Source organism: Anas acuta, chromosome 1 (assembly GCF_963932015.1).
Source record: "Anas acuta chromosome 1, bAnaAcu1.1, whole genome shotgun sequence".
Lineage (NCBI taxonomy): Eukaryota > Metazoa > Chordata > Aves > Anseriformes > Anatidae > Anas > Anas acuta.
Genome location: NC_088979.1, coordinates 154748859 through 154771052, shown reverse-complemented (window position 1 = coordinate 154771052; position 22194 = coordinate 154748859). Strand labels below are relative to the sequence as shown.

The 22194-nt window shown below is 36.2% G+C and overlaps 1 protein-coding gene across 6 annotated transcripts in view; it reads left to right on the top strand.

Moving 5' to 3' along the window:
- Window positions 1-516: 516 nt before the first annotated feature.
- The window catches only part of RASSF9 (Ras association domain family member 9), a 38165-nt gene continuing 16487 nt past the window's right edge, over window positions 517-22194 (top strand). The window contains exons 1-3 of one of the 6 annotated variants that reach the window (XM_068667592.1): window positions 517-845; window positions 8350-8389; window positions 10353-10405. Coding sequence is in view for 1 of the 6 variants with exons in the window: in XM_068667583.1 (XP_068523684.1) it covers window positions 799-845 (47 nt within the window). In the remaining 5 variants the exon portion in view is untranslated. The other 5 variants (XM_068667613.1, XM_068667583.1, XM_068667607.1 and 2 more) reach the window with 5 other exon arrangements.

Here is a 22194-nt window from a genome sequence, read left to right as displayed (position 1 = left end):
CCCTCCTGCCAAGCCAGCTCAAAAGAATAACACAAAAGGACCTGCAACATCCCAGTAAATCTGAATTTTTTGTGTTGCTGCCTCTTTTGCTCTCTGCTAGGCTGTGCTTACAAAGTTGTCGAAGGTGCTTTTAGCCACACAAAGGTCTGCAAATGCTGTCATGCAAACAGATAATTTACTTCAAAATCCAGTGAGGACAGAGGGGCCACAGAGGTCTAGGTTTTTCCCTTCATCTTCCCATTACTTGTCCAACACCTTTTAAAGAGGTACTGCTCCTTGATGTGAAAGGAAGGTTATTATGTACTGAGAACTGGTGTGGCAACTGTTGCTTGCCCTTCATTAACGACGGTGTTTAGCTGAACGGCTTGACCTGAAGTGGCTGGAGCCTCCTGGGGAAAGTTTTCAATTCTTTTGTTCTGTGTTTTTATAGAGTTCCCCTTCTCTCCCATTTGCTGGCTGGTGCCCTTAGGGTGACGAAGCTGAAAGTTTAGCAAGTTCTGAGCATAACTTCATATCACAAAAGCAAGTGTGTGTTCCCCTCCTCCCCCCCCCCCCCTTTCTTTTTCCTGCTCCTAAACGCCTCCTTCAAGATTGCAGCTGGGCAGGACTCCAAAGGTGCAGCAGCAGCAGCAACAAGCCGGAGTTCAAAGTTAGCAGTAAATTGCACAACTTCCAGCTCATCGCTACGCTCAGTGACTATTAACAAGCTGGAAGGAGCTCAGGGAAAAAAATAGGGGAGAAGGGAACACCCTCGAATTGTTTGGGGATCGCTGATGTTATGCTTCTGCCGCTGGAATCATGGCTCCCTTTGGAAGGAATTTATTAAAAACCCGGCATAAAAACAGGTAAAGTGCGTGCATACGCGGAGGGAAAGGGATGGGGCTCAGGGATGATGGATTTTACACTTTTTTTTTTTTTTTTTTTTTTTTTTTTTTTTTTTTTGGTTCTGGGGGAAGGATGTGTTGCTCCGATCCCACGCAGCTGCTGAGAGCTGTAACTTCGGGGTTCACCTGCGAGCGGGAGTCGGGCCGGAGGCACCAAGTCGGCGTGTGTGGGGGAAGGGGCCCTTGTTCCCAATCTCCCCCCTCCTCTCCGACTCTTCCCCCTCTTGGCTCTGGCACATTTGAGTTCTGGGAAATATTTCCATTGAGGGGAACATAGCTTTTCCTGACTTTGAACCTCTCTCGTGTTAACGAACGCAAAGATTTGAAGCCCCCCGTGTTAACAAGGTGAGGCTCGGCCGGGGCTGGGAGGCGAGACTGGCGGCCCTACTGTGCGGATCCTGCAGGCGATGAGGGTCGGGCGACCTGGCGCCCCTAGCCCCCGCTGGGAAGAAACTCCCCGAGTTTCTCACGGGAGGGCTGCGGCGGGCCGAGCCGCGGGGCGCTGGCCTCCGGGCTCCTCCACTTTTTGTTTTCTCTTCCCTCACTGGGGTGAAAGCTGCAGCCCCTAAGCATCAACCCCGTCCCCTCGTTCGGCAGGAGATTCAAAATGGGCAACGTGAAGGCTTTTTTTGTTAGCCTTTAGACTCAGCTGAACTCGAGTGCCTTTTTTTTTTTTTTTTTTTTTTTTTTCTCTCTCTCTCTCTAGAAAAATGTCCCGGGTGACAGCTATGGTCTGTGGGTTGGCTCCTGCGAAGTTTCTTTAGAGGGACTTTGACCCTCACATTTTGCATACTTCTACATGCCACAGTCATGAACTGTAAAAATAATCATAATAATAAATAATCATAATATAAAAAATAGTGTAGAGCAGAGTTATGTAATCATTTTAAGTGGTAGGATGCCACTAAAGTTTTAAAGTTTGCTTGGAGTGAATATACTACTTTGGACACCATGGAAATAGTGGCTAAACCTGTTTTAGATAAAATTGAACAGAAAAACAGAAACAGCACTGAAATTTTGATTTGCTGAGTAACTCAAAACTCATTTATAAGATCTTCATTCTTCGACTGATGCTTGGACTGAAATTTAGGTCATATTTAAGAGTACATGGGGGTAAATCTTTTCCCATGCGAATATAACTGGGCCCTAAAAAGTCACATAAAAATATCTTGCTTTACTTCTAAGGGCAAGTTTTAACTTTTGAATTTCCCATTTGATATACTGAAAGTTATTCTTGGGATGGGATTTCATGAAAATATTAATATGTTATACAGAACATAAATCAGAAAGACTGTAGCAGTTGAGGTTCAAAAAGTAAGATACCATTTTAGAATTATTGATATCATAGGTTACTTAAACAAACATATTTTGATAATAGGTCTAGAAACAGAAATATTTTGAAGCACCTCAAATTGGGATCCACTCTATGTTTGAAGATTTGGAAAAGTGGACGTGAACTTTGACATGAAATTGCTTTTACATAAACTTGAAAATTTGTTCCCATTAAAATAGAAAATTTACTGCTGCCATCAGTTAGTTACCTGAATAACTGTGTTAAATCACAAAGCATGCTTCCATGCTTTTCAAGTAAATTTGCTTCTCTTTTGGAAACAGATATATCTTGAGACTAATTGCCTTAATCTCACTGTGTTTGCTAATGTGACATTCTGTTCCTCAGGAAAAGCAAGTCATAATCCAGAGTTTTTAAGAGGCAATAAAAATTAAAATACCAAAGGAACCATTACTGTGAACATCTAGCACTTTCTTCTCCTTTCTTCTCATTTCCTGCCCCCCGCCCCCCAAAAAAAGGGGGGTGGGGTGGGGAAGGAGGGAGAATGAATGTCTTTACTGGCAAGAAGGTGTTGTGGCAGTATGAATAAGAAGGGTCTGAAAGTCTTGTGACTACAGAAAAGGTGGGAGCTGAGGGGGATTACATCAAGAAAAAAGCAAAATACATAGTTCTGGAAACTATTTTCTATTCAAATATTTGTTTTTTGGTGTATGTAAATCTAACATGATACTGAATATTGAGAGTGAAACTTCGATTATCCAATTATTAATTGGATCTGTAATATGACCAAAGAACTGTGAAATAATGTTCATTGTAATATTTTCTTTGCCAACTCATTTGAAACCTTGAAGAGGAAGTCAAGTGAGCTTAAAATCAAAAGCAGTAGTTGGGGAGTTAGAACCTGTGGCTCATTTTCTTGCCTTAGTTTGCATACCTGTAATGAGGAACCAAAAAAAGACACACATATATATGTATATATTTAATCTGCTGCCTTGTTTATTAGGTCTAGTGCTTGTCCATAGCTTTGAGAAAATCAGTTGTAACAGAAAAAAAAAAAAAGTTGCATAAAGGAGTACAGGAGGAGCAAGTGCTCTTCTCCTGCCCTTCTTCCCATTTTGCTTTTTCTCTGAAAGTATGTAATGACCATTAACTACACGCAAATATAACTGCTGGAGATAAACAAATGAGGAGTAATTCTCTGTTTACAGTAGGAGGACATAAAACTAAGTTAAATGGCTTAGTGAAGGCAGCAAAAGCAGCTCGAACAAGAGCCAGAAGGAAAATGAAGGAGTTAGACTCATTTGCTCAGATAACAAGATGACACCTCTATAATTAGTGCTTCTCTTGCAGCATTGCCCGGAGGTCTCAGTACAGGATCAGGGCCCTGTTTTGTAGTAGACTCTTCACATCCAGGTCATAAAATGTCAGTCTCTGTCTCAAAAAACTCAGAGTTTAAGAAAGGGTTTACTCTAATTTTACCTATATGTGTGAAGTATTTAAGCAGGAAACAGGGGTGATATTGGCTGTGATGTCATGAGCCTTTAGAGAAAGAAACTGAGATTAAACCTCAAAGGAAGACAAAACCCGTGTTGAACTGCTTCCAGTATTTGGATCATCTGTTGGTGTTACTCTTTTTGGGCTGCTGAATTCTAGCTCAGTAGAGAGACAACACAAGTCCTCGGTTTAAGTCAGCCCTGATTAGATTTCTGAGGAGTAGGAGAGGGCCACTAGGAAAGTGGCCCCAGCATGTTTTTTCTTGGCTAGAGGGTGATATCTTGATATTTTTTCCAAGAGTTGTAAGTTTTGATGCTATTCTTCAACCTCCTATGACATCAAGAAACAATTATAGTCTCCAGAGCATGCGTGCACTTGTCGGCATTGTCCCTTGGAGAACAATGTGCCCAAAAGGTAGCAAGGCCATGCCCCACCCACCTATAAATCCAACTCTGCTCAGTAGGGACAGCTGTATCCTCTAAGGCAATTAAGGAAAAGGGACAGTTTCCTGCAGGACTAAGCCTCAGTAACATGAATAAACCCAACAGGATAATTTTTTATACAGAGCTCTTAAGAACACTGCTCATTGGAAGTGTGTGATTTGAGGAAATGTTCAGCCAAAGGCTGAGGTACATAGTCTGATTTCTTTGCAGATAAGGTCTAGTATTGATCTAGCACTTTACACTACACAGAGACAAAACAACCCTCTATCCAAATATGAGCAACATATACAAAACATAAATGCTTACTGTGTTTGTATACCAGTATTTCACATTGTATACAATTTTCTGTTTGTTAAGCAGAAGAGGAATCTATGCCTCATTAGTTTTCTGTCAGATTAGGACTTCTCTACACTTGGGTGCTAGATTTGGTCGCTTCTGAGAATAGGTCTTTAGGTTTATCAGTCGTTTAAATACTTTAAACTTTACCCATCATATCAGGGATATCTGGATCTATCATTGTCTAACCTGCCCAGTGATCTCACAATAGCTGAATCCATTGCTGCTTCTCTTTCATTGTGGCCACTTGGGTTTTTCACAAAAACCTTACCCAAATTTGTCAGAGCCCTACAGTTCCATGCAGGCTGTTGGCCGGGAAAGTAGCCATCCAAAAGGGAGAACATACAGAGAATTTCTCTTCACATAGTTCTTGATTCTGCAGGGCTATCTTATTAGGCATAAATACAATAAGAAATATTTTTGCCAGTGTAATTCATGCTGATCCCAAGTTTATCACAATTATATGTATGCTCTGTTGACAATACTACACATCTGAACCCACAGTGCTTTTTTACAATGAAGCAGTTGTATTATAAATTTGTTATTTAAATGTATTTATTGCTCTTCTCTTCATTATGAATTTTTTTCCACCTTTTACAATCAATTTCTCAGTGCCACAGCAGTTAGCATAGACTGTCTGTATACTAGACAATCATTTACTTTGCCTACTCTTTTTGTTTGATCTTGTTAATCTCATCTCTGGTTCAGACATAGAAAGAAAGACCATATATATCATTCATATAGATACAGCCAGAGTTCTTCCTGTCCTGAAAGTCAGGTGTCCCTCCTCAGTGAGAGTAACATTCAATTATTCTCTCAGAATCTCTATTACAGTGTAGGATAATGAATTAGATTAGAGACTTCATCCATGTGATAGTGAGCTAACATTGCCATGTTCCCTCCCTTCCTCCCTCCCTTTAGTAGTTTTGCATTGTACCTAGGCAGCAGAGTGATTTGAGTATTACTCAGAACACTTCTATTGCTCTACAGTTGAGTATGCTGCTGTACTTCTTAAGCCTTGGTGAAGTGAAACTGAGATTGCTCAGCATTAAGGTTTGGACTGGAAACTATACTGGAGATCAGGTGATTATCTGAATGAACGGTGTGTGACCCACTCTGTAAGTGTAAGGGATCATGTGAGATGTCTAATACTACTCTTCTTGGATGAGCATGCCTGAAGAAAAGTCTATGTGAAGCTGTAAGGGTGCTTTTTGATCCAAAACTACTAGGCATTGGTATGTATGTTGGGGAAGAGGGTGGGGGGGGGGGGGGAGGGGGGACATGTAGAAGGGAGGTGACGGGGCGGGGGGATAAAAGCTTATTTTGTATCAGTGGTGTTATCTGTGTTCAATTTTTAACTTGAAAATATGGTGTATGTTTGGTAATGGTAGAACATACACTTATTTTTACTTTTCCTTGAATGTGAGATATGTTAGTGAGCTATCAAAGAAGAAGTTCTTTGAGCTGCAGTTCATACATTATAATTTATTTTCTGGTTGGACTTGTCAGCTTTGTCTCAAGGGTCAAACTGATTGCATACATTTTCTTGTAATCTTTGTACATATTTGTTCACTTCACTTTCAGGAAGAGATTTTCGTCTAGCTAACTAACCTTATTTCTAAAGAGTTAATTATCTGCTATTCTGGGAGGGCAGAGACCAATTTCATTTCAGTGGAGTAAATAAAATGACTAATAGATGTATGTAATACTACACTATCTAAGGAACGAACATTATTTAGATTAAGTTGAAGCTAATCTGAAACACTGAAACAATGTACAGTCAGGCTGAGAAAGCACACCTCAGAAAAACAAAAATGTTTTTAGTAATACAGAAGAAAAATTTTGCTGGGCAGATTTTCTGTTTTACTAATGAAAAGTGAGTATTTTCTGTGCAGGGAGAAAAACTTAAATATGTTGCTAAGTGTAATGATTTCAGTAGAAAGATGTAGGTTTTCAGAGATGGGGAATTACGTGTTTAAAATTCTAATAACTTTAAGAAAAATTAGTCACATACTAGAACCTCTTGATTAACCTACAAAGGTAGATGCTAAAGCTCAGAATATCTGAATTTTTCTTGTTTTCATATGATGAATAATAACAAAATTATGATCTTGAACGTTATTTTTTGCAAACATTTTCAGCACAAATGCTGTACAAACATGAATTAGTTCCTCCAACTTCTGTATTTAGTATGTAGATAAAAATTAATGGTGACAAAAAGGGTGATACAAGATAGATTTTTTTGCTTAAAATCACATTTGCGTGTAGTGAAGCCTGGAACTGAATGTTGGACATGTTGGTGCCCAGTTGTATGCATATGTAACTGAGTTATCATTGTTGCTTCTATTGTTTCTTTTATGTGTTATACTCTAAAGACGGTAACTTTCTGCTGCCTTCTGCAATGTTATTATGCTAGCAATTTCACCATCATCACACAGAACAAAACAGAGTAAAATGGGCTCAGGATGATGAACATAAAGAGTCAGAACTAAATGGAATTAGAAGGAAAAAATGGATGACTAAATTAATTTGTCAGAACCATCCTATACAGAATGTAGGTACTAATCAAATACAGTTCAGTGTAATTCTCAGGTAGCTAAAACACGTTACAGACAAGCATCACACAATTCTCTGAAAGTTTCTGTCATCAGTTTGTGTCATCTCATTTTTATCATTTATTCCATGCCTATGTCTCCCATTAACAAAAATTAGTTAGAATTGCATGCAGTATAGTTGTCATGCAAATTCTGGTGATGCCATTTTACCTCCCAAGGACTGTAAATTTTCCATGCAACTGCAAAATTCTTACAATAAAAAAAGATTATTTTTTTTTTCATACACATATGTTACGCATAAATATAAAACCCAGGAGCCAAGCAATGATTTTTTTAATTTACACATTTTGGAGACCCATATCCAAAAGAAAACAATTTTTTGAAAGTGTTGATAACCTTTCTGGAACCTCAAAGAGTGCCTGGATCACCAAGTGGTCTCCTTTTCCTGTCTTGGCCCATCCAGCAATGTAAGGAGCTTAAGGAGCACATGTTGTAATAGCGATAATGATACTGACTTGTTTGTGACTTCAGAAAACTGATAAGCACACTTAGCTTTCCTTAGCTGTAATTTAGGTGATAATATTTACATGCCTCAGGAGAATACGTATGGCATGACTAGACAGTGAAAAATTCTATAGAAGTGCAGAGTGTGAAAGCAAGTTAGCAGGAGAGGTATGAATAAAATCTGGGAGTTCCTTGTTTCTAATCCTTGTACAGTTCACTAGAGCTGGCTGCCACGCAGAGAAATGAGAATACACAGTGGATTGTTTAGGTTTGATTTCACATAATTCACTGAGGAATTTTCAACGGTCTAAAGTTTTTCATAATTTTAAATATGCCTTGTGGGGAGTGATGTGGTTTTGTGAGGTTTAACAAGGGGAAAGAAAATCAACTTTTAAAACCCCAAATCAGAATGGAAGGTCTTCACGGGTAAAGATAATAAAATTGTCCAGAGATTATATTTTTAATTCTATGAAACTTAAGTTCTGTTATCACATAGAGAGGAATAGAAGACGCTACACCTGAAAGAAAATTTTCCACTGCAAGTTTGGCAGACCTCTCAAACATGCACTATTTAAAAATGTGTTTCTCTCGCAGACTTTCATTCTCATACTTGTCTTTCTGAGTACATTTGCATCTGATAGTTTGAGCCATCTCATTTGTAGTTTTAGGTGCTTGTGTGGTTGCTAGACATACATTTTTGAACATTAGTATTAGAAGTGAGATACTATCAACCTATATAGCCTATATCAAATATGCTATCAACCTATGTTGAAAACTTGTGGATGATGTAAACTTTTGTTTTCCTCAGATTCTTTTTTTTTTTTTTCACATTTGTTATTCAGCTGCTGAGTAGCAAAAGGAAGAAGATATATTTATAGAGAGGTAGGTATTTGCTATGACAGAGGGTAAAACCTGTCAATGTGATTAATTTGTTTTCTTTATTCCCCACCCTATTTGTTCTCATTCATTACTGTAAAGAATTATGAGTTATGAATTTCCCGTCATAATGGAAAATACAATCAGCTCTCTAGACAAGCACAAGATATTGATTTTACCCTTATTTTAATAATACAAAACTGGTAAGGATTAAATTAAATATGAAAAAGCATAGCCTAACATTCTCTTGTTCAGGGGCAAAGTCAGGTTTTTAAAAATGTAATAATCTATTACAACAAGTTTTGGTTTGTAAAGGTATAAGTATGTTTACCTTAATTTAACTTGTAAGGATAAATGACTTCAGTGGAATAATGTACTTGAGTGAAGACTACTCATTTTTAAGACAGTTTGCCCTTGGGTCTTGAACCTGCAATTTACTCTGTGTTAATAGATTCCTTCATCCATAGGGAACATCTTAGTTTGTTTTCCCCAGCCTCCTCCAAATTCAAAATAAGGTTAATTATTTTGAGAGTAGCTTCCACTGTTAAAACTCTTTAAACAGCAACAACAGCAACACAAATCAGAACAAATGTCAAGGCACTGTTTTGATGACATTTTATGCTTCATTTGGAAGTTATCGGATTTGGATTCTGCTTACTGATCAAAGTGTTGATTAATAATATTTATAAATGCAGGATCATACACTGATTTTCAGCTATTCTTGTTTCAGTTGGCTTAAGAATTGGCAAATTGGTGTGCTGACCTGTTGTTTCACTTGGACATTATCTGTTGACAGACTTCCTCTGTACTGATTGCTAAAGTACTAACTGCTTGTTTAACTTGATTATTGCCTGTATCTCTCAGAGCCACTTTGCTGACAGTATACTGTTTTAACAAATCCAGTCTCCTAACAAATATTTAGGATTGATATTGACTTTCCTGCACTTTACCATACTACTGGTTCTCATACTTTAAGGTCTAAGTAGACAACTAATCATGTTTATTTACTCTTGAAGGCCATTACAGGTGTCAGACAAAGACCTGAGTTATTTTTGGAACTGCAGTTGTGGATGGTTACAGTACTTAGTTTTACTGACTCCCAGACTGTCCATAAGAAATACAGTATACAGTAAAGCACAAAAGGTGAATTTCATCTTAGTCAAATTTAGCCATTGAACATTTAGGTATCTATTCATCTAAGTGCTCTTTGCAGTTAATGGATACATCTAACCATTTCCAGAGGGTAATTCATTCAGACTTAGACATCCATTTTAGTATGGGATTAGTCAACCCTTTGGAGGTACCTATCTTATGCCACTGATTACAGAGGAAGGTCAGAAAATTATCTTTAACTATGCATCTACATTTTAAATAGCTAAAGGTAGATGAGCTGAGCTCCACCCCAATCATTTTCAAAGGGAAGACCTTCATAGAGCATGCTCAGACCTTGTAGCACACCTATTTAACCATCTTTTGCACCATTCATTTTAGTAATTAAAAAGGGAATAGTGAATGGAGAGGTGAATTATAGATGGGTAATGTATGATTAAGAGAGAACCATCCTAATAGAAGGGATGCTATTCCCTGCCTTGCCACAAAATTCCTACGTGATGCTAGTCAAGTCACAAAAAACACAGTTTACAGAAGTGGTTACTCATTGCATGTTACTCATTTTATAATTCTATGTCCTGTCATCTGTTTTGCACAAGGGCTGAGCAGAAGAAATTTAGGGATGTCCTCCTTTGGACACTTCTATAGATATCAGTTCAGTTTAACCATACTGGGAGCTTAAACAAGTGAATGGTTTGGCTTAATTCTTTCTGAGCTTTGCGTTCTTCTATCAATAGAAGAGCATGTGAAGATAAATTAAGTGATTTGTTAGTTTATGAAGCAGTTGAATATCTAGTGATAAAAGGCATAGTAAAAAAAAAAGTAATAAAAAATTGTTTTATTTTTTTCTTCTGTAAAGCATAGTACCATACATAAAAGAGAAGATGTAAAGTGGACACATACTGAACAAAAGTAAGTTATTAAGGTTAAATTTATGAAAGGGGCTTTGATACCTATATCTCATTGTAGTCTCTTAAGACTAGCTTTAAAAACTTTTTATGCCCATTAAGTTATGATTAAAACCCTCAGTAGTAACATTTTAACTGTCAGCATTCTCCAGCTACCTGTACTACCATCAGGTTTCACATCCATCCTGAAAACAGTAGTTATGTACCTCCTTCACACCCTTAAAAATTAAGAAAAGACTAGTCTTTCACCTTTTTCAAATATGAGTTACCACCAAAGAGCCCTGTTCAGAGCATGTGTGATGGCACACAAACTGCAGCCAGGTTACCCAGTATCCAGAACACCCTTGTAAAAAACCCATACTGGCATCTTCTACATGTATTTGCCAGGGAAGTCCTGTCAAGTTTTCTAAAATGAAATTCTCTCATTATTTCTTGTTGAAGCTGTTCCATTTTGTATTGGCTTGCACAATTTCCATACAGTAGCTCAGAGGAAGACAAAGCTTTGTGTTGAAGGCTTTAGAGGGAGAATGTGATCAGACTCTTGGTTGTTGTTCTAATTAACTTTGTAATGTGTTATGCAGTGAACATCTGAATGTAGACTAACAGTAAACATTTAAGTTCTATCCTTCAATTTCTGTTTCTGCCTATTTTAGGTCAGTTCCTCCTGAACTTGCTGCTGTCAAATTCTGTTAGGTGTTGAACTGTTTTGTGTAACTTTTTGTGGAAGTTTAGGTGCCCAAGAGGGCATTATGAATGTCAGCAACAGAGAAAGCACCTGAAAGTTGTAACACTCAGTGCCAGTAAGGCCTCAGTACGTTCTGTGACTCTCGCAAAACTGAGTATTTGTTGTATGCATTCAGGAGATGGGCTCTGATGTAAGGCAGAGAAGGCACCTAACTAAGGATATGCTGAATTTAATTTGTGTTGATTGAACACCTGGAAAACTTTAACCTGGAAACTTTAGCCTGGAAAACTTTAACTGTGATGCTTAAAGTTTCTGAGTCCTTGACTGCCTGAGTGCTCGAGCATATTTCTTTTTATTAAGGTGCATGGTAGGCCCATGTTTAGTATACAAATGCACATACGACAATTTATGTTATATATGATCTTGTAATGCATATGTTTAGCTAATAAAATATACTGTCACATGATTTAACCTGTATCATCTATATCTAATGTTAAATAATATATATTACAAATCCCAACTCATCATATACATATCAATAATATGCACAGAAATAGACATTTCTGTATTGCATTCAAATACGTCTACATATTGCTAAACTGAGTAGCTACAGGAGTCCTTTTAAAGGCAGAAGTGCTAAATGGAATGTGAACGTGTCATGGAAAGCTTCTAAGTATGTATGTTTCTCCAAACATGACAGAACTATTCTCATGGCAGAAGGAAGAATGCCTTCATTTAGCTGTCACTGCTGTATCCCTTCAGCTTATGAAGTGTCTTATTAGAATTAAACTGTCTTTTTATCCTCCCTAAACTATAAAGTCATCCACATTGCTCATATGTTGAAAGGATCACTAGCTGCAAAGACATTTGGATACATGAAGTAAAGAAACAGCAGATTAATTTGAATGTTGACTCATGTCTGCCTTTTTGTGAACTGAAGACAACACATAGTTTGTGGTGTCTTTCTGGAGTCACAGCCCTCTTGGGATAATCAGTATCCTGTTGGAGATGCGTCTTCTAAAACTAGCCTCAAGACTTCTTTGACCTGCCTTAGGCCACAGACTAATATATCTGTGATATATTTTCAGGTGCACGAAATTTTTGAATGTTTTTTTTTTTTTTTTTTTCTTAAAGTGTTCAGTCAAATTCAGGGGTGTTATCTCACACAGTTTTCCAAGGCCTTTATCTTTACGACATAATTCATTTTGATTCATGGTTTAGAGTGAGATGGCCGCAGCTGGATACAGAAGACATATTTCTAACAGAATGCAACAAATTTTAAATAAGGAAAATAAAAACTGAACACATGAAAGAAGTTGAAAAACAGATTATGATTTTTTTTTTTCCGTTACTCTTTGTCTCTGTTTCCTCATGGTTCTGGAAGAGACTTTGGGCTTAGGTCATGATTAAGTTTGAATAATTTGTTCACATACATTTTTATATGAATCATGGAATATTTTCCCTCTGCAATCAGCTTCCTTCTTCTTCTCACAGCTAAAAATGGTGTATGTGCTACTAGACACCATTCTCTCTGTCTCTCACATCTACAGTTTCTTCTTTACATTAATCCAGAGAATTTCCCATTCCTCTTGATCTTTATGATCCAGCATTAACTTTGCTTCCCGACAAGAGTTTTTCCCTCTTTGCCTTCCCCATCTCTATTGTTCAGCTGTCTAGAACTAGTTTTTCAAACTTCTGTGACATCTTTAGCCTATCATTGGCTAGGTCAGAGCCCAACCGGTAAGGTTAACAATTTATTTATTTTTTTTCAGTAGCTTCTTCAGAGAGGATGCAGTGATATTTCAGAGACCCCATCAACCTGTCCCTGACTAAGTACACATTGAAGCATTCATTGATAGGCAATTTTAGAAAATTACTTGAAAGCATAAGCTGCACATGTCTCCCGGATTGTTAATGGATAGTAAAATGCTTCAAGGTTCTTTTTGAAAAAGCGTTGACCACTTTTCTTGTTAGCACAATTATGTATCTACTACTCAATTTAGCTCTTTAGAGATTTCTTTTAGTCCACTTCATCATCTCATCCTTTTTTTCCTTTCAGCTTTTCAAATATTGTAAGTAATGGAGCACATTTGTCATTGAATTAAGTTTCAGAAAGTTCAAGAGAGAAATCTGAAAAAAAAAAAAAAGAAAAAATTATTGTAAATGAGGTCTTGGTAGAACCCCTTTTGAGGAGACACCTTCAATATACTTTAATGAAAGCAAACTAAATAGGGAAGATCACACAGGATAATTTAACAGCAGTTCCATAGTCTGCAAAATTTATTGAAATAAATACAGAAGAAATTGAAGCTCATCTTGCCATTCTAACTCCTGGGAAACTGTAGAGATACTCAAACTAGTTTTTATTACACATACACACACACATATATATATGATATGATAATTATCTTATCACATATATATTATATGATACATATATATGTGATATTTGTATGTGTATTTATATAAGAAGTGTATATTTATATACCTACATACATGTATAAACTGTTTTGAAAGATTATTAAATGACAAAAACTAAGAAAGCAAAGATAGCAAATGCTGGATTTGGGGATACTGATTTGATTAGGCATTGGATCTTTTGAAAAAAATGATATGTGGTTTCTTTAATTTTACAATACACAATAGGACAGATTTGAAATAATAAAGGGGAGCTATAAGGATAGTGTTTGATGGAATGACTGGGCAGATCCAAAGGCTTGCATTGCAGAAAAGGCATTTCTAAGCCTCCTTTCCTGGCTCCTTGCCACTTCCAGTCATCTTTGTATTGGCATTCACTCTCACCTGACCTGACACCACACGACTTATCTCAGGGAGCAATATACATAAATATTTCACTTCATGAATTCCTAAGTCTTGTAGCTGCTAACCTATAAAGCTGGATTTAGCTGTAAAAGTAGTATTCAGGATCATAATTTATCTAAGGTAGATGTAAGCAATTTTGTATATTTGGGGAATGATCTTGGAGGTGTGGGGGTGTTATAAAAACAGTAGATAAAAATAGTGATTCCTTTGATGTTCCTTTTCATAATCATAGAGTACTGTGTCTATGATCTGAAATACGCCACAGGCTGCTGCTAGAGAAGCTAGAGCAGTGATGAAAATAGGTAGTCATAAAGAAAAGACTGTAAGAAACAGAAGAGGTTCTTTGCTGAGCCTCAGTTCAACTTGGGGAATGAAAAGAAATGAAAAGAATGAAAGAATAAAAGAAATCACGTCCATTTGGACTTTTTTTCTTTCAGTGTGAATGAAGTTTGCATATGTCCCGTGTCATCAAATGTAGAATTGGTTTAGACCTGCTCTGTGTTTAAAAGTCCACAAGGAGGTAATCATAACAGTCTTCTTTAGCCCAGGGAGTATCAGAAAGGTAGCATGAAATCGTAGAATCATAGAATGGCTCAGGTTGGAAGGGACCTTAAAGATTAGCTGACTTAAAAACCTCTGCCACAGGCAGGGATGCCATCCACTAGATCACATTGGTCAAAGCCCCATCCAGCTTGGCCTTGAATGCCTCCAGAGATGGAGCATCCATAACTTCTCTTGGCAATCTTTTCCAGTGCATCACTGCCCTTACAGTGAAGAATTTCTTCCTAATGTCTAGTATAAAGCTATGCTCTTTTAGTTTAAGACCACTTCTCCTTGTCTTATTATCTACCTGAGTAAAGATTCTCTGTTGTTTTTATAAGACCCCTTTAAATATTGAAAGGTCACATTAAGGTTTCCCTGGAGCCTTCTCTTCTCCAGGCTGAACATCCTTAGCTCTCTCAGCCTTTCTTAATAGGAGAGGTGTTCTCTGATCATCTTTGTGGCCCTCCTCTGGACTCTCTCTAACATTCTGTTGCTGGGGATACCAAATCTGGATGTAGTACTTCAGGTGGGTTCTCAAAAAGGCAGACTGGAGGGGGACAATCCCCTTCCTCAACCTGCTGGTTACACCTGTTTTGATGCAGCCCCGGATGCAGTTGGCCTTCTGGGCTGCAAGCTCACACTGCTAATCTTATCATTTACTTGTCTGCATCTTGTTCCCTTTATTCAATTTACCTTGTTATCACTGGTCTAAGTATAGTGCACTTTGTTCTTGTTCTGGCAGCCCAGACCCAGCCTCACAATGCTTTGTGTTTATTTCTTCACTTAGCAGGATATCAACAAACCCGAGGAGAGAGAAATAGTATATATTGGCCTTTCAACAAGAGCTGAACAGAATTTCATAGAACAACAACAAAAATAGTACCTACAACCCATGGAATTCCCCTCGCTTCTTTTAATGTTGAAAGCTCATAAATAACTGGGGTGCTTCTAAAAGATGGTTACAAAAAATTCTAATGGAAGAAATTAGATAAACTACATTTATATTAGCTGTAATAGCACATCTAATTTTGCCATTTTGAAGCCTACGTTTTAAATGAGTTATACATAATTCTGATTCTTCTGTATTATTGCAAGTGATGGAATTTTAGATACATTCTGTCCATTTAGATACATTTAGATACATTCTGAGCCCCATAGATTTCATATAGTATAACCAATGCTTAAATAAGCACAAACACTTAAATACATATAGGAGGTCTACAGGTAATTATATTTTTGCAATGTAGCAAAATTTTTGTGCTAGCTAAAAAAAGCAGTGGCATCTTCACTTCTCATATACTGAGAACTAGCCACTGCTCAAAATCCAGATGTAGCATTTACTATATTGATATTCCTAAACTTTGCATGTGGCTTACTAACATTGAGGAATTTGAAAATGCCTATCTTCCTATTTCCCATATTGTGGTCTAAAGAATACCTACCACTGGATATGTCAGTGTTTGTTTTGGCTGTGCAATTCTTCATGGATCTGCCATTCCTGTGTCACAGCTGCTTCCTCAGTAGCAGTTGCAATATACACATCAAAGCATATTTTCCCAGTAAAGCAAATTGTTAATGTTATTGTTGCTCATCTTGGAAAATATTTTGGCAGACACCTCGCTCTCTTTTGTTCTCAAACCTTCACTGTGTCAGGCCATCACAAACGCAGACCTGATATGATGTGTGTATCATGGCATTTTGTATATACAACAAATTTGTTAATGTTACTCACTGAAATTCTAAAACTTTTTTTGCATAATATCCACTAGCAATCTTATGACTTTGAATATACAATGGAGAAAGGATGATCTGTCTGACAGGAAGGCAGATTTAATGTGTGGATGTAGTTTATAGGGAATGTATGCCTCCAGGGGAGGGAAATAATTTCAGAGGTAAGACAGTACAAAAAGGCAGGGGCAGATGCAGTCTTCATCTGAACGGAGACTGCAGCTGTTTCACCTGACTATAGGTTAAGTTATTGCGAGTGTAAGCATGGTATAGGGCAGAGCTTATAAGCAAACACAGAAGCTTTTGGTCAACTCTGATGAAAATGTGTACTTGGAATTTGCAAAGGAGATTTTGCAAAACATGATCTGCCACTGGCACAATGACAGAGAGTGTCATTTTTATTGTTTTGTTTTGTTTTCAGGATAATCTGCTATAACTATTGCTTTTATCTAGTGAATAAGGTGGATAATTCCTCTCACAATTAATTCCTTTTTATTTCCTTATGTCTATTATTACTGCAACTTTATGATTTAGTGCATTTTTCTTGGCTTATATTGTTATGTCATAAATTCTGCATTATTACATCCACTTATCAGATGATATAATTATTAATTTCAGTTCTTGTTGGTCCTTCTTGTGTGTTGCTTTTATTCCTTTGTCTGATTTAAGTATTATGGATTATTTATTTATTTATCTATTTTGGTTGGACTGGGTTTCTCTCTTTTTATGTTTCTTAAATACTGGTCCTTGTTTAGGTACCTGTGTCCAAGTGGTACAGCTATTAGAAAAAACACAGTTTCCCATGGGATTTTCACTGAAGTTTGACATTTAAAGTCAACAAGAATTATGTTTTGAATGACTTATTCACAATAAAAAAATTATCTTACAGATTTTTTTTTTAAATAGTCATAAATGTCATGTTATTTATCTATGACAGAAAAGTACTATCTCATACCAATTCAAAGGTATTTAATAAAATTGTCATAAAGCACTAATATAGTGTAAAATGACTGAGCAAACAAATTTCTACCATAGTTCATTGGCAGAATCATTGCTCTAACCATAGATCGTTATAATGAATGCAATTTTGTAGCATTCAGTAGCAAACTGAGGTGAAGGCATTCCTCTGGAGGAGGGGCAAAGGAACTAGTTATACTTTTAAGTGTAAAAATGATAATTGATATAAGCCATAATTCTCAACAGTTGTTGCTAATTAAAATGTTTCATAAAGACTTCCTGACAGTATGGAAATCTTTCTGAATCAAAACTTTATACATTTAAAAGGGAATTGCAAAATATACATAAACTGATAATAAGAGAAATGTGTTGTACAAAGCTAGATGTTTTAAATAACTTTTGTTTAAATAATTTTCTTATTTTAAATATCTGAAATATTTCAGTTAGAACATCAAAATTATCTTGAATATGCACGTGTTTGAAAAATGTCACATGAATATCTAGCCTAATCTTCTCTTTTATTTTTAATAAATGCCTATTTGCATTTCTGTAGAGGAGGAAGCTATATCATAGAACAAAAATAGATACAGAAACAGATGGTAAAGAGAAATTTAAGTTATGTATTTTGAAAGAATTATTTTGCTTTTAAAAGTTGTACGGTGTTCTTTCCAAATGTTCCTGCAGTATCAGGAATAATCTGATTATATATATATTTTTTATTATTGTCATATTTTTATTACTGTCTTGCCAAGAAACTTTTTAGCTAGACATTGCCCTTACTTTTGTGTGATACAAAAAAGAAGAAAGAGCAAGAATCTGGCACCTCATACATGGAATTTATATCCCCTACATGCTATGAACATTAACTGTATAACATTAAATTAATATTTCTGAAATAAATTTTTTTGTTTGTTTGTTTGTTTTTTTTCCTTTTTTTTTTATGGCTAGGTGAAGGGGAATGGGAATGTAGTTAGTTAACAGACTGTCTTGAATCCCTAAGGATTTGGAATATTTCCAGCTTTAATGGGTGGTGAGAGAGTAGATACTTCCTCATTGCTGCCCTTAGGAAATTCAGAAGCATGTAATCTACTTAGACAGGAGGCATACTGAGTATAGGATTTGACCTTCATTAGTTTCTGAATAACTCTTCAGAAGGTGATAGAAAGGTGAGTAAAAAAGTGGATTAAATGTGGATGGTCTGATTAAACTTAGTGTGAACTTTTAATATGATCCATTTGTTCCCCAAAAGGTTGAAAGACTCTTGAACTCATTTTTCATCTCATTTTTATGGGCTGTGTATTCTCTATAGCTTTAGTGTCTAAACTTACACAGTCACACATCCATTTTGATCAAACTGTTGATCAAAACTGTTTGATCAAACTGCTTTTACTTGTTGCAAATCTCACAGAGACAAAATATATTATCTTTTTTTTTCCTTCCCAGTGATTATCCATTGTTTCATGTATGCTTTCTACATATATGGTAATATATGCTGATATTTTGAAAAATGAATAATAAAAGCAATATTATATTATAATTTCTAAATATAAACTGATAAACTACTTAGCTCTTATCTAACCTTTGAGAGAAGTTCTCAAATTACAAGTACAGCATGCCCTATGCTATGAAGACATGAGGTATTTGCAGTTGTTTGTATCGAAGACGTGTCCCTGTAATATCAGCCTCTCCATACTTTCAAAAAAGTAAATATAATTAAAAGCCATCAGATTGTTTTTAGTTATGGCTTGGAACTGAGGCACAGAGGTAACAAGGTTTATTATCGAGTGCCTAAAGAAGTCATGTCATCTTGCACATGGAGGAAGCATGACAAGGGTGCAGAAGACCATAGCACAAATGCACATTTGCCCAAATACAGATGGGCAGATTTGCACGCACCAGCAACATACTCAAAGACCCTTGAACACATCAGATTATTAAATACTTTTGTGGTAGTTGTCTCGTGTTTTCTCAGGATGTTTTATGCCTCTGTTGTGCCCTTTCCAAAAGACAGCAAGTGTCTCAGTGACTACTCTCACTTGGCCACAAGGTCTTTCCCCACTGCCCAGCGTGACAGGCAGCAAAAGAGGCACAGAATACCTTGGCACGTAGCTGGGAGTGTGCAGCTGGAGAGGAAAGGGAGAGCCTGCTGAGAGGTGTGGGCAGCATAGCCTTGCCTGGGCCTGTCTGACACTGCTACCTCCTTAGAGGACTGCAGATCATTCTGGACTCCAGAAGGGCACTGAGATGGGAGACATAAAAACTATAGGCAAGAACTCAACTGCATGTACTCAGTAAGCAGCAAGAGGGTTGTTTCTAAAATCTTTTTATTTCAATTCCGCCACATACATGTAGTTGCTTTTGGTTTCATTGGGGAAAAAAAAAAAAAAAAAAGGAGAGAATTACTCTAGGTGGTATCTTGACAAAATATAGGTGTTTTTGTTTGTTTGTTTTTGTTTGCTTATTTTTCGTAGAAGTTTATAAATCTTATTCTGGGGAGCTCGTGATAACAGCATACCTACCAGAGAGCTCATGCCACCTGAGAACCCCATCAAAGCAGCCAGTCAATGGCAAATTATTGTCTGATTTGTTTGCTTGTTTTCATTGCAAATGTTATCTATGCTATGTTATTTGGCTTTCTGTGTCTTAGGTATATTGAAATGTATTTGTAAAAGTACAACATCAAAAAGAAAAAAACAATAGAAGAAGAGATGCTAAATACAGAATTGGATTCATTTTCTACAGTAAAACAGGCTACATTAGTTATATATATCATCTGCTAGCATCCTAGAAACTATCCTTCTGACATCAAGAATTACAGTTTATATGCCATTTGCAGATGCAATGATGAAAGAAATAAAGGTAACTTCAATACCAATAAAACTAAGCTATTTCATGCAGATGGCTTACCAGCATGAACTCTTTGGTAGTAAATTTATAAAATATTAACAGTTTTATATATTTTCCAGCAAAGGATTAATGTGTTTCCTTGTGAGTTACTTATGTTCACCTGCAGATTTTTTATTCAATATAAATTATTTCAGTGACTAGGAGGAGACAGTTAATAGAAGTTTGGATTATCAATTTGGATTTTACTAACACAAAAACTTTTGTCTAGGGAATTGGTCATACTGAGTTAAAATTAGTAAAGCATTAAACAGTAGTGCTAGCAATGGGTTCACATATACGTCTTGGCTGCGAAATTTCTAGCTGTTGACTAGATGTTGTATTTTTGAGTTACTCAGTTTGACTAGCTCCGTGGGATGAATATGTTTTTTTTTTTTTAAAAAAAAAAAAAAAGGAATGTCAATAAAATTCCATTTTATTTTCAAGTGAAAGTATACAAAGAATTTAATGTGGTGAAGGGAGAGAACTATTTTATCTCTATTTTTGTTTATCCCAACAAAGAAAAAAAAATCTTTTACTGTCAATGATATTTTAGGAACATCATATTAAGCTGCTATCAATAACATACATAAATGATTTAGCCCCAGCATAATGTTTACTGAAATTAGTAAAAGTAGGAGGAATTCCTTTATTTGATTGGTTTGATTGCTTGTAAAGCTATACATTTCATATGTAGTAAGAGTGTTAAAACTTTCATGAAGGCAAAGAATTATGTTTTTGATATGTATGTTTTTGTGCCAGTCATCGCTTGCATTAGTCAATATTAGAAGAGTTGCTTTCAAGCTGTCTCATATTTTGACTTTGTGCAACATAAGTGTGTGTTTTTGTTTTGTCTGTACCTTGCTGGAATGTATTACCTTTCTTCCCCTAGGCCTGAATAATAAATTAATGAAGCGTACATGTATATCTGATATGCAACAATCAGCTTGTGCTGACACAATCAAGGCTTTGTGTGAGGTCTATGATATGATTAATATGTTTTTTGGGGGGATGATAATGAAGAGAAGCAAAATATAGAAGGTATGGAACTAGAAATCAAAACAAACAAAAAGGATTGTAGTTTTGACCATTCTTAGGAAAGGAAGGACTTAGAAAAGGAAGGACTTTTGACCATTCTGAAGTTTAAATGCTCATCTTTTCCAGAAAGGACTTTGGAGGGGAAAAAAAAAAAAAAAAAGACATGCTGTTATCATCAAGGCTTTAAAATCATGGTTAGATAGACAGAACATTTCAGTGATCAATTCAAAGAAATAGAATTCAAACCAGAACTGAAATCTTTAAAGATTATTGGTGTTGATGTAAACAAACTTTTTTAAAAAGAGAAGTTGCCCAGCTAGTTTTGAAGCTACTAGAAGATGTTTCTGAAACTGTTTTTCAAGAAAGCCAAATATTTAAACTGGAAAAACATCTTAGCTGCTACAGACTCATTAATTGATCTGTCATTCAAAAATAACAGTTCTTTTGCTTTTGTTAAAAAAATGCAATGCAAAGACCAAGGAATCTGTAAATATGAGAAGTTTGCCCTTTTGTTTAAATGACCATCTAAAACTAGATGTTGTTGTTGAATATTGTCATTTCTATTATTACATATCAGAAGAAAAAAAAATCGCTTTCCATGATCAACATTTATTCAATTTAAGGAGTGACAAACTGGATTACCTCTTCCTTACTATTGAAATTACTTCCTGGATTTCCTTATAAATGACATTAACATACTAAACAGCATTTTTTTAGGTCCCATGTTTAAGTTACCTGTAATAAGTCTAATACTATCTGAACCATTCCTGTTACCCTTCTCTTGGACAGTAAACCAGAATGTGATTGGATTACTCTCACCTGTATTTAGCTATCTGAAAATTAAATGTTTAGTTGAAGGTGACAAATTTCTTGTGGTTAGTGAAAGAGAGGAATAGCTTCATTTGAGGTTTCATCCAAAAGATCATAAACGATTTAGAATATGAAGACTTCTTGGAAATCTACTCTCCTCTCACGTCAAGGAGGAGCTTTGATGATATATACATATATATCATCACACACACATATATTGAAATCTTAACTTCCAGATGTCTAAGTGTGAAGAATTCCACTTACATACAGAATCTGGTCTCCTATTTCTATAAAGAAAGCACTGTTTAATGAAGGATGAGTCCTAG